General features: G+C 41.9%; 1 protein-coding gene across 4 annotated transcripts in view; it reads right to left on the bottom strand.

The window, feature by feature from the left end:
* Window positions 1-17,203, bottom strand: part of cerkl (ceramide kinase-like) — an 85,292-nt gene that overhangs the window by 2,837 nt on the left and 65,252 nt on the right. For 2 of the 4 annotated variants that reach the window (XM_047814772.1, XM_047814770.1), the window contains exons 6-11: window positions 11,580-11,654; window positions 5,224-5,401; window positions 4,577-4,636; window positions 4,334-4,365; window positions 4,136-4,244; window positions 2,540-2,636 (exon numbers count right to left, since the gene is read on the bottom strand). In XM_047814772.1, the coding sequence (XP_047670728.1) occupies window positions 2,540-2,636; window positions 4,136-4,244; window positions 4,334-4,365; window positions 4,577-4,636; window positions 5,224-5,401; window positions 11,580-11,654 (551 nt within the window). The remainder of the gene's footprint in view (window positions 1-2,539; window positions 2,637-4,135; window positions 4,245-4,333; window positions 4,366-4,576; window positions 4,637-5,223; window positions 5,402-11,579; window positions 11,655-17,203) is intronic. The other 2 variants (XM_047814773.1, XM_047814771.1) reach the window with 1 other exon arrangement.

A 17,203-nucleotide genomic window follows, 5' to 3' on the forward strand; every position in this document is an offset into this window, starting at 1 on the left:
TCCTGTACGACTCTAATGACCCACTCAAGAGAGCTTTATTAGTGTTTGTTTTTGTGTGGTAGTGTAAGCAGCGTTTCACCAATTCAGACCTAATTAGATCATTTATACCAGTGTCTTTCTGCAGAATAATGCAAACACACGACCAGGACGCATCTATTTGTAGATTTAACCTTTGGTGAAAACAAAATTAAATTACATGGCAGGATCTTCAATTGAGGGGGGCACGGTGGCTTAGTGGTGAGCACGTTCGCCTCACACCTCCAGGGTTGGGGGTTTGATTCCCGCCTCCGCCTTGTGTGTGTGGAGTTTGCATGTTCATCACGTGCCTCAAGGGTTTCCTCCGGGTACTCCGGTTTCCTCCCCGGTCCAAAGACATGCATGGTAGGTTGATTGGCATCTCTGGAAAATTGTTCCTAGTGTGTGAGTGTGTGAGTGTGTGAATGAATGAGAGTGTGTGTGTGCCCTGCGATGGGTTGGCACTCCGTCCAAGGTGTATCCTGCCTCGATGCCCGATGAGATGCCCCCTGAGATGACGCTCCCAGTGACCCGAGAAGTTCAGATAAGTGGTAGAAAATGAATGAACGAATGAATGATCTTCAATTGACTGTTTGAAGACTACGCTGGATTTTTTTACACTGCTAATGAAATGTTAACCCAGGTGTCTACGTATATTATTCTTTACATTACATTCTTTACAAAACGTGCAGGTGACCTTCAACAACGTAGAGTTGCTATAGAGGATGCAGAGCAGCTGGCACAAGACCGTCAGTGCTGGAAACAACTAGTTCATCTGGTTGGCTCAACGCATAGGGATGGGACACCCCCCTACCCATCGAAGGAGCCAAATTGATTGATTGAATTGATTGATTGACATTACATTTTAGTGGAGCAAAATATCAAATACCACCCTGCAATGTTGTATTTTTGTCTATTTAACCTAATAAACAGTAATTAACGAACTATTAAACTATGTTTAGTGGAAGCACTGCACCAATGGGATGTTAGGACAGATTCAAGTTCACATTGTTTAACAGAACAGAGATGAACGGTAACTAATGTGTTGTTCTCCGAGACCATCTATATGGCCAAATGTTTGTAGACACCAGACCATCACCAGATGTACTCCCTCTATGCTGCTCTACTTTTTCATCTATGAAAGCTTTCTGCTAGATGTTAGTGTGTCACTGTGGGGATTTGTGATCATTCAGCTACAAGAGCATCGGTGAGATCAGACACTGATGTTGAGATGGTGAGGAGCTCTGGGGGTTCGGTCTGTGTTCCAATTCATCCCAGAGGTGTTCATTGGGGTTGAGTTCGTGTAAGGGCTCTGTGCAGGACATTCAAGATTTTCCACTCTAACCTTAACCTCCACACCATGTCTTCATGAAGCTTTTTAGATCCAGTATAGGGAAACTCAAATGTTACAGCACATGAGGATATTAAAATCTAAACAGTCGTGTGCTTCCAAATCTGTGGCACCAATTTTGGAGAAGATGCGAATATGGGTGTGATGGCCATAACCTTCCAAAAATCTTCTCTCGAGCTAATGCTAATTACTGAAACGTTAATAAACACGACTGTTATCTCATATCAGAGCTGGATTACCGCTCAGATGCCTAATCCATAACGGTTTCACGTAACCTGGACAGCTTGTTGTTACATATTTGAAACGTGAATATATTGCACACAAACTAAAAATATTTCTTATGCTGTTAGCGGCATTGTAACTTATGTAGGTTATTTTTTTTTATTTCGGACCTGATGCTATAATCCTGGGGGCACGGTGGCTTAGTGGTTAGCACGTACGTCTCACACCTCCAGGGTTGGGGGTTCGATTCCCGCCTCCGCCTTGTGTGTGTGGAGTTTGCATGTTCTCCCCGTGCCTTGGGAGTTTCCTCCGGGTACTCCGGTTTCCTCCCCCGGTCCAAAGGCATGCATGGTAGGTTGATTGGCATCTCTGGAAAATTGTATGTAGTGTGTGAGTGTGTGAGCGAATGAGAGTGTGTGTGTGCCCTGCGATGGGTTGGCACTCCGTCTAGGGTGTATCCTGCCTCGATTTCCCGATGACGCCTGAGATAGGCACAGGCTCCCCGTGACCCGAGAAGTTCGGATGAATGAATGAATGAATGAATGCTATAATCCTGAAGTTAAAGGCAGTAGTGCACCATGAACCAATGAAGTAGTTCCTGTGTGAACTTGAATTTGCAAACACTGTGATTAGTTGTTCATTTGAAATGAACTGCCATTTAAAATCAACCAAAACACCGTCTCACTCATCCTACACTCATCATACACTTTCCTTCGTTACAGAATATTTATAGAATGTAGGTTAACACACCGCAACAGGCTGGAATGGACAGGAAAAAAACGGAAAGAGTCTAAAACAGGCTAATCACTCCTTAGCCTGAAACGTATTTTACGCCAACCCAGCGTGCTAATTCTGTTTAAGCCACGAGGATTGCTAATGCCATTAGCATGGGCAGGAATTCCAGCGAGCGAAGCTGGGTCGAACAGCACCGTCACGTGCCAGTGAGCTCACCGGATTATTAGAGCTGCTGTAGCGTTTCAGGTGCTTGATGAACTCTGACCTGGAAGTGTTTGCTACAGCAGTAAGCGCCATGCTGTTGTTGTTCAGCCTGAAACACAAAACAGGGTTAATCTCAGGGTTATCACCGCACCTCTTTTTCATAAACACGTATAAGTCCTTCATTAGATATATGTGACGCTTATATAGTTGCCGTTTATCTAAACTACTCCATTTTCCTTGTCAATAATGACAAATGATCTGTACTGGAACTCTGCAGACCCTCGGAGCTAAAACTACAACATTTACACTCTGACATTAAGTGAAATATCTGTGTGTTCAGGTATACTGTATGGCTAAGGATTACAATAACGTCTCAATATATAGTTGGGACCCGAGTCCCCTCTCTGCAAGGTTTTTTTTTCAGGGCAGATGAGCTTGTGGACATCTGCTCCAGTTTTAAGCTTTTTACATCACTTCCTTTAATCAGACCTTTTATGGAAAGATTAGCCTGCTTTAGCCTAAGATGTCTGAGCCAAAGCCCAGGTCCAACCTCAGATCTTCAGGGATTAATAGGCTTTTTCAGGTAGTGTTGTGTACAGGTCTATTTGTAACATGCATGAACACCCTTCCCCCACACACACACACACACACACACACACTCACATTCAACCACTTATACAAACAAACAAACAAACAGAGACTGTTAGCCTACTGAGCTACAGACCCACTGACCCAGAGTCAGAGCATTCAGTCACATTATAAAGTCACTCTGTTGGTATAAATTGAAGTCATGAAGCTTAGTTTAATGTTTATATATATATATATATATATATATATATATATATATATATATATATATATATATATATATGTAATGATGATGTAATGATGCCAGTCTTGGATCAGATCAGTTCATGTATGTGTGCATTCTTTACAAACTGTGTGTCCACTGAATGCAGTCATTAATAAACAAATATTCACAAAGACCAAATCAATAAATGTTATTTTTATTTAGTATTGAATGGATTGTTTGCATTAATATTTTGTTTGTGCTACAACTCTGGTAATAAGAATAGTGACATTTCACTACTTTTGGTTGCCGTCTTTGCGGCTTTCCGCCGATTAACGTTATAGATAAACAGCTCTGACCGCGCGTGCACGCTGCGCGTACCTGAGCTTCTCCGTAGCGCGCACGGACGTGCGTAATGTAATCTAGGAGCAGTGACTCGCCAAACCTCCCTTATTGCAGTCACACACATTTCTTCTGATTTTATTTTGTAGTAACGAGTAACGAAGATGCTTAGTGGAAAATAGCGGAGTAAAAGTTTACATTTTATCTAGGAAATGTAGTGGAGTAAAAGTGAAAGTTGACATAAATTTAAATAGCGAAGTAAAGTACAGATACGTGACATTTCTACTTAAGTATTTGTACTTAGTATTTGTACTCCGTTACATTACAACACTGCATGAGTGCCTCTGTTTCTAAACCGAACTTTTTTTCCACATCTGGCCAATAAAGCCATGGAGCTTTATTAAGCCCAGAGATGCGAGTTAAACTGTAAGACAGACATGTAGTATGTAGTGTGCTGTGTGTTTGAAGCCCAAAACCTGGTGAACGGTGCAAGGCCTTTAGGAGCCACAGAGCACAAGCAGGGGATGGATGTGATGGTCAAGCTGAGATAGAGACCCCTTCGGACCTGCCAGTCAGCATCTTCTACTTAGAAAGAAAATAGAGAAAAAGAAAGAACTCAGAGAAATACAAGGTAGAACAAAATGACTGTAATCTTCTTAATTATCAGCACTCACCAACGTCACTTAGGTCCTCCTCCAGCTCACTCCTGTGTTAACACAAGGCATCGATACTCACTGTGTGCAAATGGTGTGTGTGTGTGTGTGTGTGTGTGTGTGTGTGTGTGTGTGTGTGTGTGTGTGTGTGTGTGTGTGTGTGTGTGTGTGTATCATCTGTGTGTCCACTGGATGCTAGCTTGAGCCAATAACTGATTAAAAGTAGAAGAGTAGATATAAAAGAAGAAATGAGGCAATACTCACTGGGTGTGATCTGATTCTCCACTGCTGCTGGGTATAAAGGACAACTCGCAGTCCTCAGGTCTTTATAGTCATCATCGTTATCATCAGAGAGAGAAAGAAGGAGAGAGAGAGAAAGAGAGAGAGAGAGAGAGAGAGAGAGAGAAGGAGAGAGAGAGAGAAAGAGAGAGAGAGAGACAGAGAGAGAAAGAAGAAGAGAGAGACAGAGAGAGAGACAGAGAGAGAAAGAAGAAGAGACAGAGAGAGAGACAGAGAGAGAAAGAAGGAGAGGAAGGAGAGAAAGAAGGAGAGAAAGAGATAGAGAGAAGGCGAAAAAGGTGAAAAAGAGAGAGAAAGAAATTTGAAATACAAAGTAAAAGAGGTAAATAAAAATAGAAAGGTGATACAGTGCAGTGATATGTCCATCTTTATAACTCTGAGTTCTCCCAGTTTAGTTTTGTGCCATGGGGGATGTTACTAAAGCTGTCTTCTGCATATCTACTGACACCAGGAAGCTAGGAGCAGAGAGAGGAGTAGATGGTGTGTATGTACAGTAACAGTGGGCTAGTGTGGCTACATGGATACAGAGGACTGAGGAATATAGAAGGCAGTCCTTCTCCTCCAGAAAGAAATGACAATTGTGCTGAATTAAAGAGAGAAATATAGTGTACCTGAGCTGAGCGAGTGCAGTGACGAGAGCCAGTTCATGTCTCTGTGTGGGCGGGATCCAGTTCAGTCTCTCCGCCACAGTCAGAGCTTGACCACCAAAACCCACCATCACACAGAAGCCGAACTGCAGGAGCACACCCATCGAGCTCAAGCTGCACATGTCGACTGGCTGTCTGTGACCTACACACACACACACACACACACGCACAAAATCACTTTGTGCCTCATAGCAGCTTGGCATCACTCTGTCCCCAAAGTCTTACCTCCCATAAACCAGAGGCAGGACAGAGATGGTGAGAGGACCGAAACAGAATCAAAAGCACAGGGGAACCAAATCGACAGGCTCAGAGAGTCGGAATCTGTGATGCATTACAAGACTAATACAACAGAAAGCAGAGATCAAAACCAGCTCCTTCATAAATAATGCCCGTGCTGGAATCTGCTCCAAGCGAATGAATCAAAGACGGCCTCCGGGGCATCCTAGATGGCTTCGATATGTGTGTGGCAACATTTAAAACCCAGAGAAGAAAGGAACTGAGAGCATTTCAAATTCTAACAGTAAAACTGACAAGTTGTCCATCAAGTGTCAATACCCGAGCTGATTCAGGGCATGCCAGCATGTGTGTGTGTGTGTGTGTGTGTGTGTGTGTGTGTGTGTGTCGTTGATAGTGATCCACCGGCCCATTTCCTGCCTCAGCCCTTTGGCGACGATGTCCCAATCCCTTCGGCCTTGGCCATGCCTGACCCTTTTCTGTTCCTCCTTCCTGTCTCCCTGCTCATGAATTATTCAGTAGCTCTCCCCGAATCCTGGCAGTTGGCCTTATTCACATGCGTAAATATTGCTTAATTAGAAACGAACAAGCCCTCCATCAGCCCCCGTGAGCGAGCATGACGCCCCCCGTTACTGTCAGGTGTTGTGCATGTTTCTTGTTTAGCTTTCCTTCATGCCTTTGAGACATTTTAAGACCTTCTTCTTTTGTGGTTCCTGGAATCCATGTGATGAGTATGACAGCTTTATATACCGGCTTCTTTCTTCTCGACTCTATACGATCGTGCTAGTGTGTCATGAACGCTTCTCCTGAAATACCAAGACTAGCGGAAAATCCAGCGAGTGTGTGCCAATCTCAATTAGTGCTAACAAAAGAACATGCCGCAGCCGCTCCTTATCGTATCCCACCTCCCTCTGGTCAACCGCGATGAGTTACACCACCATATGGCCCACATCTTCAGACAGAAGAGTTAATAATGGGATATGCTCTCTAACAATCAGAGGGTCAGTACATTAACAGAGGGTTAATCATCTCACTCCTCAGCCAAGCAGGTCTGAGAAATGTCCGGAGAGCTGAAGAAGAATAAACAAGGTTGAGGCAACGTGTTTTTATTCATATTTGAATCAATACTGATATCATAATTAAATACTGAGACTCATCTACAATGAAATGTCTCGGTTATATAGTATAACTGCTGTAATAATCGATGCATGAGCTTAACAGGGAAATCCAGAAATCCACATTGGCAACAAAAAACTATATATAATAAAAATAAATCAAATTTTATATACATTATAATTGATAGGAAATAAGCTATTGGAGAAGCAGAGTATAAAAAAAATTGTATATGTAATTATTACTGCAAGGTGATTTACTCTGATACTTTAAATAGTCCTTCAGATCATCATCATAATCATCATCATCATCATCATCATCATCATCATCATTATTGTTCACAGATTATCAGTAATAATTTGATCTCCTCGGTCCATAGACATGCATGGTAGGTTGATTGACATCTCTGGAAAATTGTCCATAGTGTGTGTGTGTGAGTCAATGAGAGTGTGTGTGTGTGTGCCCTGCGATGGGTTGGCACTCCATCCAGGGTGTATCCTGCCTCGATGCCCGATGATGCCTGAGATAGGCACAGGCTCCCCGTGACCCGAGAAGTTCGGATAAAAGCGGTAGAAAATGAATGCATGAATGAATTTGATCAGAATCAGATTGTGTGTTGGTCACATGTCGATCGAAAGCTACTAAGTCTAATCAAAATCACATGGTAATGTTTCGCATTGTAGCATGTAATGTCAAATCATTACTGTATCACAAATACAACGATATCAAATATATAACACTGAATTTCTGATTAATGAATCAGTTTGTATCATATCGACTTAGATCGTTGTCTAATGAGCAACGTTTTGAATTGGTGAAGCCATATGATACACACAACAGTTAGCCAGAACGTTCAAACCACTCGCTTAATATCGTGTAGGTTCCCTGTGTGCCGCCAGAACAGCTCTGAATCATCTAAGCAAGGACTCCGTAAGAAGTGTGAAGGTCTGCTGTGGTTTCTGATAACAAGACGTTAGCAGCAGTTCATACAAAAGAGAGGTCCTTTAAGTTGTGAGGTGAGGCCTCCATGGATCAGACCTAATTTGGAGGCCAAGTCAACACCATGAACTCTCGGTCATGATCCTCAAACCAGGGATCAGCATGGCATTGACTGGTCTGACACTTGGCAGCTTTATAAAGAAGCTCTGACCCAGACAACACAATTTAACCCTTGTCAGAGTCGTTCAGATAATTACACCTGCCTAATTTTCCAACAAGGGGGGCACGGTGGTTTAGTGGTTAGCACGTTCACTCACACCTCCAGGGTTGGGGGTCGATTCCCGCCTCTGCCTTGTGTGTGTGGAGTTTGCATGTTCTCCCTGTGCCTCAGGGGTTTCCTCCGGGTACTCCGGTTTCCTCCCCGGTCCAAAGACATGCATGGTAGGTTGATTGGCATCTCTGGAAAAATTGTCCGTAGTGTGTGTGTGTGAGTGAATGAGAGTGTGTGTGTGTGCCCTGCGATGGGTTGGCACTCCGTCCAGGGTGTATCCTGCCTCGATGCCCGATGACGCCTGAGATAGGCACAGGCTCCCCGTGACCCGAGAAGTTCGGATAAGCGGTAGAAAATGAATGAACGAATGAATGAATAATTTTCCAACACCTGCATCTACACCTGCAGCATAGCAGAAGAACGAGAAGAAGCTACACTATAAGGCTGCGAAGACAATTTCCACCTAAACAAAACACAATTCCGACACCGATCGGCTAAATGGACAGACAGAACAAACGTGTGAACATTGTGCACGTGACAAAACTGACACGAGCGATTCCTTGAATCTTTGACGGCTTTTACGTCACCTGTCAGTGGTTATAATGTCAAGGCTGGTGCGTTGATTCAAATCTGTATAACACTTAAGTCAAGAACCAACCATTACATAGAAATGTGAACTTCGTTTTATTCCCAGATTGAGAGACTCCAGTACAGATTCACACATTTATAAGAAGACGTTTGTGCACTTTTGATCTTCTCAATTCAAATCATTTCATTCATTTAATTTGAATCGCTCTTAAAGCAGCTTGAAGAATTTAAATGTATAGCTATGAAGCTATATACGTATGTTGATGGTCTCTCTCTCTCACCAGAATGTGCCTACTCTGGTCCACCTCCAAAGTGCCTTCTACGACCATGTGCTTGACTCAAATTTCATTTCTCTTCGATGCTGTTTTACTTATCGTTCTAAACACAGACTCAGTTGTGCAAAATCTGGTCACCTTTTTGTACTTGCCTTGAATATAAAACCACCCCTACAGCATGATACCGTCTAAATTTGGTGGGTATTACTTTTTTTTCCACTTATGCTGACCTGAACAAAACAAAAATAAATAAATAAATAAAGAAAGAAACAAACAAACAAACAAACAAACAAACAAACAAATAAATAAAAATCCAATTCTCATTCGGATAAAGGGACTTAATTCTATCATGAAGCTACAGCTCAAGCTTTTGCTATTAGCATGCTTTTCTGAGATGCAAGCCCAGCTGTGTGTGTGTGTGTGTGTGTGTGTGTGTGTGTGTGTGTGTGTGTGTGTGTGTGTGTGTGTGTGTGTGTGTGTGTGTGTAATCCCCTGACACAAGCCAAATCCGCTTGTCTGTCATAGTAAGCCCAAGAGAGATTGCACAGGCAACACAATGGACCAGACGCATCGGTGCAAACGTCGCAAAAAACACCTGACACACAAGGACAAACTCACAAACACACACACATGCGCTAAAAGAGTCCTCATTCTCAAACAGCCAACAATCAGCCTGGCCAAAAAGCCCAAAAGCACGATCATGTACAATGGAGAGAGGAAGAGAAGGACAGACGAGTGCACCGTCCTCTCCCGGGATCTTTTCCTCTTTCATGGGACCTGTTAAAAAGCATCTCTGGTGCTGGAGAGAAAGAACACACACCAGGACTAGACAGGACAACACACACATGCACACACACACACACACACACACACACACACCCCTAAATCACTCCCAAAACAAGCTTGCTGGCCCTAATTAAACAGCACAGCACAGAGGGGCAGGCGATTTCCTATTGTGATACAAGAAACGACTGAAACACGGCAAGAGAGAGGCAGACATGGAGAGAGAGAGTTAGAGAGAGAGAGAGAGAGAGAGAGATGTACCAGATGGACAGTTTATGTATATGTATACATATAAACATACATGCACATACAGGCAGGAGAAGAAACATATGGATACACCAGAGAGACATCCAGCCAAACATATTGAGAGAGAGAGAGAGACAGAGAGAGAGACAGAGAGAGAGAGAGAGAGAGAGAGAGAGAGAGAGAGAGAGAGAGAGAGAGAGAGAGAGAGAGAGAGAGAGAGAGAGTTACAGCTAGTGATACTGGAAAATAATACAGGCAAAGAGAACAGACGGAGCCAGGATATGATGGGACAGATGCCAAAAGACACTGACGAGCCTTATTAATATTAGTAGTAGTAGTAGCTGTAGTAGTAGTAGCTGGTTTATCATTATTTGTGTTATTGTTGTTGGTGTTCTAGTTGGAATCTTCACTTGTTGGTGTTACTGGTGTTGGTGTTGGTGTTGGTGTTATTATTGTCAGTGTTGGTGTTACTGGTGTTGGTGTTATTATTGTCAGTGTTGGTGTTACTGGTGTTGGTGTTATTATTGTCAGTGTTGGTGTTACTGGTGTTGGTGTTATTATTGTCAGTGTTTGTGTTACTGGTGTTGGTGTTATTATTGTCAGTGTTTGTGTTACTGGTGTTGGTGTTATTATTGTCAGTGTTTGTGTTACTGGTGTTGGTGTTATTATTGTCAGTGTTGGTGTTACTGGTGTTGGTGTTATTATTGTCAGTGTTGGTGTTACTGGTGTTGGTGTTATTATTGTCAGTGTTTGTGTTACTGGTGTTGGTGTTATTATTGTCAGTGTTGGTGTTACTGGTGTTGGTGTTATTATTGTCAGTGTTTGTGTTACTGGTGTTGGTGTTATTATTGTCAGTGTTTGTGTTACTGGTGTTGGTGTTATTATTGTCAGTGTTGGTGTTACTGGTGTTGGTGTTATTATTGTCAGTGTTGGTGTTACTGGTGTTGGTGTTATTATTGTCAGTGTTGGTGTTACTGGTGTTGGTGTTATTATTGTCAGTGTTTGTGTTACTGGTGTTGGTGTTATTATTGTCAGTGTTGGTGTTACTGGTGTTGGTGTTATTATTGTCAGTGTTGGTGTTACTGGTGTTGGTGTTATTATTGTCAGTGTTGGTGTTACTGGTGTTGGTGTTATTATTGTCAGTGTTTGTGTTACTGGTGTTGGTGTTATTATTGTCAGTGTTGGTGTTACTGGTGTTGGTGTTATTATTGTCAGTGTTGGTGTTACTGGTGTTGGTGTTAGTGTTATTATTGTCAGTGTTGGTGTTACTGGTGTTGGTGTTATTATTGTCAGTGTTGGTGTTACTGGTGTTGGTGTTATTATTGTCAGTGTTGGTGTTACTGGTGTTGGTGTTATTATTGTCAGTGTTGGTGTTACTGGTGTTGGTGTTAGTGTTATTATTGTCAGTGTTGGTGTTACTGGTGTTGGTGTTATTATTGTCAGTGTTGGTGTTACTGGTGTTGGTGTTATTATTGTCAGTGTTGGTGTTACTGGTGTTGGTGTTATTATTGTCAGTGTTGGTGTTACTGGTGTTGGTGTTAGTGTTATTATTGTCAGTGTTGGTGTTACTGGTGTTGGTGTTATTATTGTCAGTGTTGGTGTTACTGGTGTTGGTGTTAGTGTTATTATTGTCAGTGTTGGTGTTACTGGTGTTGGTGTTGTTATTGGTGGTGATGTTCTGGTTGATGTCTTTCCTTCTTGGTGTTTTTCCACTGTTATTATTTATTGGGAATATTGTTATGATCACTATATAATCTGTGATGCATCTGTGACACAAAGACATAGACACACACACACACACACACACACACACACACACACACACACACACACACACACACACACACACACACACACACACACACACTTACCCAGGATGATGTGCAGTGCTGCAGTTACAGGATGTTTCACACCATTGACAGAGCACGCAACAACATTGGCTGAACCTACAGGGAAAAAAAGGAATTCAGTCAGAAAGTAAGTGGGTAAGTTAGTAAGTTACACAGTCAATCAGACAGTAAGTCAGTTAGTAAATCAGTCAGTCAGTATGTAAGTCATTCAGTAAGTCAGACAGACAGTCAGTAAATCAGACAGTCAGTAAATCAAACAGTAAGTTAGACAGACAGACAGACAGACAGACAGTAAATCAGACAATAGGTCAGTCAGTCAGTCAGTAAATCAGGCAGTAAGTCAGACAGACAGTCAGTAAAACAGACAGTCAGTAAATTAAACAGTAAGTCAGACAGACAGACAGACAGACAGACAGTAAATCAGACAATAGGTCAGTCAGTCAGTCAGTAAATCAGGCAGTAAGTCAGACAGACAGTCGGTAATTCAGACCGTAAGTCTGACAGACAGTAAGTCAGTCAGTCCGTAAATCTGACAGACAGTATGTCAGACAGACAGTCTGTAAATCAGACAGTAATTCAGTTTGTCAGTAAATCTGACAGGCAGTAAGTCAGTCAGTCAGTCAGTAAATCAGACAGTAATTCAGTTTGTCAGTAAATCTGACAGGCAGTAAGTCAGACAGACAGTCATTAAATCAGGCAGTAATTCAGACATACAGTCAGTAATTCAGACAGTAAGTCAGTCAGTCAGTAAGTCTGACAGGCAGTAAGTCACAAAGTAGGTCAGTCAGTAAATCAGGCAGTAAGTCAGACAGACAGTCAGTAAATCAGTCAGTAAGTCAGTCAGTCAGTAAGTCTGACAGGCAGTAAGTCAGAAAGTAGGTCAGTCAGTCAGTCAGTAAATCAGGCAGTAATTCAGACAGACAGTCGGTAATTAAGACAGTAAGTCAGTCAGTCAGTAAGTCTGACTGGCAGTAAGTCAGACAGACAGTCAGTAAATCAGTCAGTCAGTAAGTCTGACTGGCAGTAAGTCAGACAGACAGTCAGTAAATCAGTCAGTAAGTCAGTCAGTCAGTAAGTCTGACAGGCAGTAAGTCAGAAAGTAGGTCAGTCAGTCAGTCAGTAAATCAGGCAGTAAGTCAGACAGACAGTCGGTAAATCAGTCAGATAGTCAGTCAGTCAGTAAGTCTGACCGGCAGTAAGTCAGACAGACAGTCAGTAAATCAGTCAGTCAGTAAGTCTGACCGGCAGTAAGTAAATCAGTCAGTCAGTAAGTAAGTCTGATGAGGCAGTAAGTCAGACAGACAATCAGTAAATCAGACAGTAAGTCAGTCAGTAAGTCTGACCGGCAGTAAGTCAGACAGACAGTCAGTAAATCAGTCAGTAAGTCAGTCAGTAAGTCTGACCAGGCAGTAAGTCACACAGACAATCAGTAAATCAGACAGTAAGTAAGTCAGTAGGTCTGAACGGCAGTAAGTCAGACAGACAGTCAGTAAGTCAGTCAGTAAGTCAATCAGTCAGTAAGTCTGACCAGGCAGTAAGTCACACAGACAATCAGTAAATCAGACAGTAAGTAAGTCAGTAGGTCTGAACGGCAGTAAGTCAGACAGACAGTCAGTAAGTCAGTCAGTAAGTCAGTCAGTCAGTAAGTCTGACCAGGCAGTAAGTCACACAGACAATCAGTAAATCAGACAGTAAGTAAGTCAGTCAGTAGGTCTGACCAGGCAGTAAGTAAGACAGACAGTCAGTAAACCAGACAGTAAGTCAGTCAGTCAGTAAGCCTGACAGGCAGTAAGTCAGACAGACAGTCAGTAAATCAGACAGTAAATCAGTCAGTCAGTCATTCTGAATGGCAGTATGTCAGACAGACATATCAGAAAGTAAGTCAGTCAGTTTATCTGTCTGTGTGTTCAGTAATTCAGTACAATAGGCAGTACACCATTCAGTATGTTTCTGTTGATTTGTTCTTTGTCTTTATTTATTTAATAAAACCTGATTTGCTCTCCCTACCTGCTGAACACTGGGTTAAGGAAGTGGAAAGTGTGCACTGGGTGCTGTGTACTGATGTATTTTATAATACCAATCAAGTTGGCTTACCTTACATTAGATCATTTAAGCTAATAAAGTAACTAAACTGTGTGGATGAAGGCGAGTGACACTGAGATTAATGTGTATAAATACTCATTTGTACAGAGAAACATTCAATCACTTGAGTGTTTTGGTGCCTGGTGCACCTGGCAATCAATTTTACTTAAACACACCATTTCCTCTGTTTTCTCCACCTCAGAAACACACACACACACACACACACACACACACACACACACACACACACACACACACACACACACACACACACACACACACACACAAAGCAAGTGGAGAGAGTTGTGGTTAATCATTAGATCACACACTGTCAGTACAAGACATTAATTTAAGTTGCTATCAGCTCATGCCAGAGGAGGCTTGTATCTGTGTATGTGAGAACAGGTGTGTATGAGAGAACAGGTGTATGTGTGTGTGTGTGTGTGTGTGTGTGTGTGTGTGTGTGTGTGTGTGTGTGTGTGTGTGTGTGTGTGTGTGTGTGTGTGTGTGTGTGTGTGTGTGTGTGTGTGTGTGTGTTTTTGCATGGATCCCATCAGGAAAAGAGACACTCGCTTTGGTTTGCTCAGGTTAACTAACAGTGACATACTGTATACAGACCTAACAAAGACCTCATACACACACACACACACACACACACACACACACACACACACACACACACACACACACACACACACACACACACACACACACAACAAAAACAGTGTGTGAATTGAGTCTACCACTGATGATAAAAGCGCTTTTATTTACTTTAAAATAGGCAACAAAATTCTGCTATATAAAAAAAAACATGTACGTTTTGTTTTTTCTTTAATATGCTTTAAGTAAAATATTATTAATTTCATTAGTGATCGTTTATTCAGCAGTGCTTACATGCAATAAAATACTTCCGTGTTTCTGTCACAGGTAGTTACCTGCGTTTCAACATCATCTTCACTCAATATGTTCATTGCAACTCTACAATCTCTGTTCACCAAAAAATAAATAAATAAGTCAAATACAGAAGAACAACAAAAACAACAACGTGAGACTCAGCAGATGTGTTGATATTGCAAGCACAAAATTCTTCTTCTAAAGACACACGTTATGATGTCACAACACGTCATGGCTCAAATCTGTGAATCCCGCACTTTGTAGCTCAAGCTCAAAAATCGCTTAGTCCTGAAGTAAATCAATGCAAAATATCACACATTTTCTTTTGTCACTTCCTGTTTATGGGTTGTATACTAGTTATGCTAGTTTATAGGTCCCGCTTTTATGAAATTATTGGCCCGCCCCAGCCAGCCCCGCAGCAAAGTGACAATTTTTTTACCCGCCCCAACCCGACCCGCGGGTCATGAGACGGCCCACACATCACTATTGTATACACGTTCATTCATGCAAAACCTCCGTGTCATTCTTGTATATGGATTTTGGCTTCTCTGTTGGATTTGCTGGAATGTTCTGAAATTTCTGGATTATTTGTGCTTTGCCTGTTTGTTTAATGACTGTTTTAATGTTATATAAGTAGCCATTTTATACAGTAGACAAGAGATTCCTCCGATAGCAAATACAGCACTTTGACTTCATAGTGAATTGTACAGAATATAGTTTAAATGTAGACTAAAGACATATCTGTTTATCCAGACGTACGCATGATACATCCTATAACCTTGTGCTCCAGGAGATCTGATCAAATGCACATTATCATCTAGCGCTGGTTTACATTATGGACAGCAGCTGTGCTAATTTCTCTCCACTCGCTTCTCTTTTTCTACTCATCCTGAGGCATACAGAGATTGTTTAACCTCCAGTTATGTTCTGCTTCATGAAGATTTCGGACCTTCAGTGAGATCCTGTGAGGATCCTGAGGCATCTAGAGATGTAGAAGCTCCAGCTGGATTCCGGACATTCAAAGAGAAGATAGCAACTCCATTTGGTCTTTGAGGACAACAACCTCCTAATCAATACACAATTGTCAGACTGTATCTGACTAGAAAGGACATTATTCATAATAAGACTCTCTGGTGTTTATAACAGTTTATAATCACACCCTCTGGTGTCACCCAAATGAGGATGAGGTTCACTTTTGAGTCTGGTTCCTCTCAAGGTTTCTTCCTCTTCCAGTTTTTCCTCACCACAGTCACCTCAGTCACCTCAGGCTTGTTCATTGGGGATAAATACAAACACATTTAAATAGAAGTCGAATGTTAATCTTTTTGTACTGTATTCCTTATGTTCTGTAAAGCTGCTTTGAGACGATGTCCATAGTTAAAAGCGCTAAACGAATAAAATGACATTGAATTGAATTGAATTAAGCCGAGTTTAAAATGAAATGCTGGAACATTGGATACATGCAATCGATTTACATGCGAAAAAGAGAACTTTTCGGAGCTATATAGCGTCAAGTATATATTTCGTCAAGTAGCTACACAAATCAGGCAATTATTAGTTTATCAGTTTATCAGGTAAAGCTAGAAATCTGCATATTATAGATGTACAGTTCTTGATTGCAACCCATCTGGTCCGTGCAATATCTCATCTCCCTCTGCACTGCCCATTAATTAGAGTTCAATATTATTAGGATAATGGACCATTCTCTTCACAGCAGTGACAACAGTGTGTGTGTGTGTGTGTGTGTGTGTGTGTGTGTGTGTGTGTGTGTGTGTGTGTGTGTGTGTGTGTGTGTGTGTGTGTGTGTGTGTTTCTAGTTCAGGCTCTGAGACGATACACAAACAGTAACAAACACATCCCTGCCACAGTCTATAATAAATACAGGAAGAGTTATAAGCGAGTGATCTGTGATCGATATTCACTCGTACGCTTTCCAAATGATCCCCCTGTATTTGCTACACCTGCTCTAACATTATCGAAATACTCAAATTACCATTCTGTGATATCAGGCTCATTGTTCAGCGTGCTTATTGCCACTCGGTGTCCACCTGAGATCCGTCTACGTGGCACGGACGGAGACAATGGCGTCTTCGTTACTACCCGTGATTGATTTTTTTTTGTTTTTTTTGGCCTATTGTTGTACGGTGGGGATCTTTTGTGTAATCTTCTAGTTCTGTAATCCATATTCTATCACTTTTCAAAAAAAAAGAAAGAAAGAAAAGAAGGAAATAAAGAAAGAAAAAAGAAATAACAGCTTTTGCCTGTGCCAGCATCGCAATATATTAGCCGTCTCCATTCCAGAGCACTGAAATAGGTGGGGGGTTTGAAAGTGAGAGAGTGAGAGAGAGAGAGAGAGAGAGAGAGAGAGAGAGAGAGAGAGAGAGAGAGAGGGTGAAGTGAGAGGAGGAGAAAAAAAATGTCCTTGGAAGTGCGAGCACTTCTGCAGAACAATTAACTTAATTAAGCAGACGACATGAATATTCATAAGGCCATTAATGTGTCCCCCCTCCTCTTGCCCTCCCTCATCCGGGCAGATGAATGCGACGCGCCGACTCGCTAGTCAAGCATGTCTTAGAGCCTCGTCAAAAAATTGTTGGTTCTTTGCCTGGAATATCAAAGAAATTAACAGTCCCGTGGAAACCCTTAGGAGCGAGCGAATTAATTAGGAG

This window comes from Tachysurus fulvidraco, chromosome 6 (genome assembly GCF_022655615.1).
Source record: "Tachysurus fulvidraco isolate hzauxx_2018 chromosome 6, HZAU_PFXX_2.0, whole genome shotgun sequence".
Taxonomy (NCBI): Eukaryota; Metazoa; Chordata; class Actinopteri; order Siluriformes; family Bagridae; genus Tachysurus; species Tachysurus fulvidraco.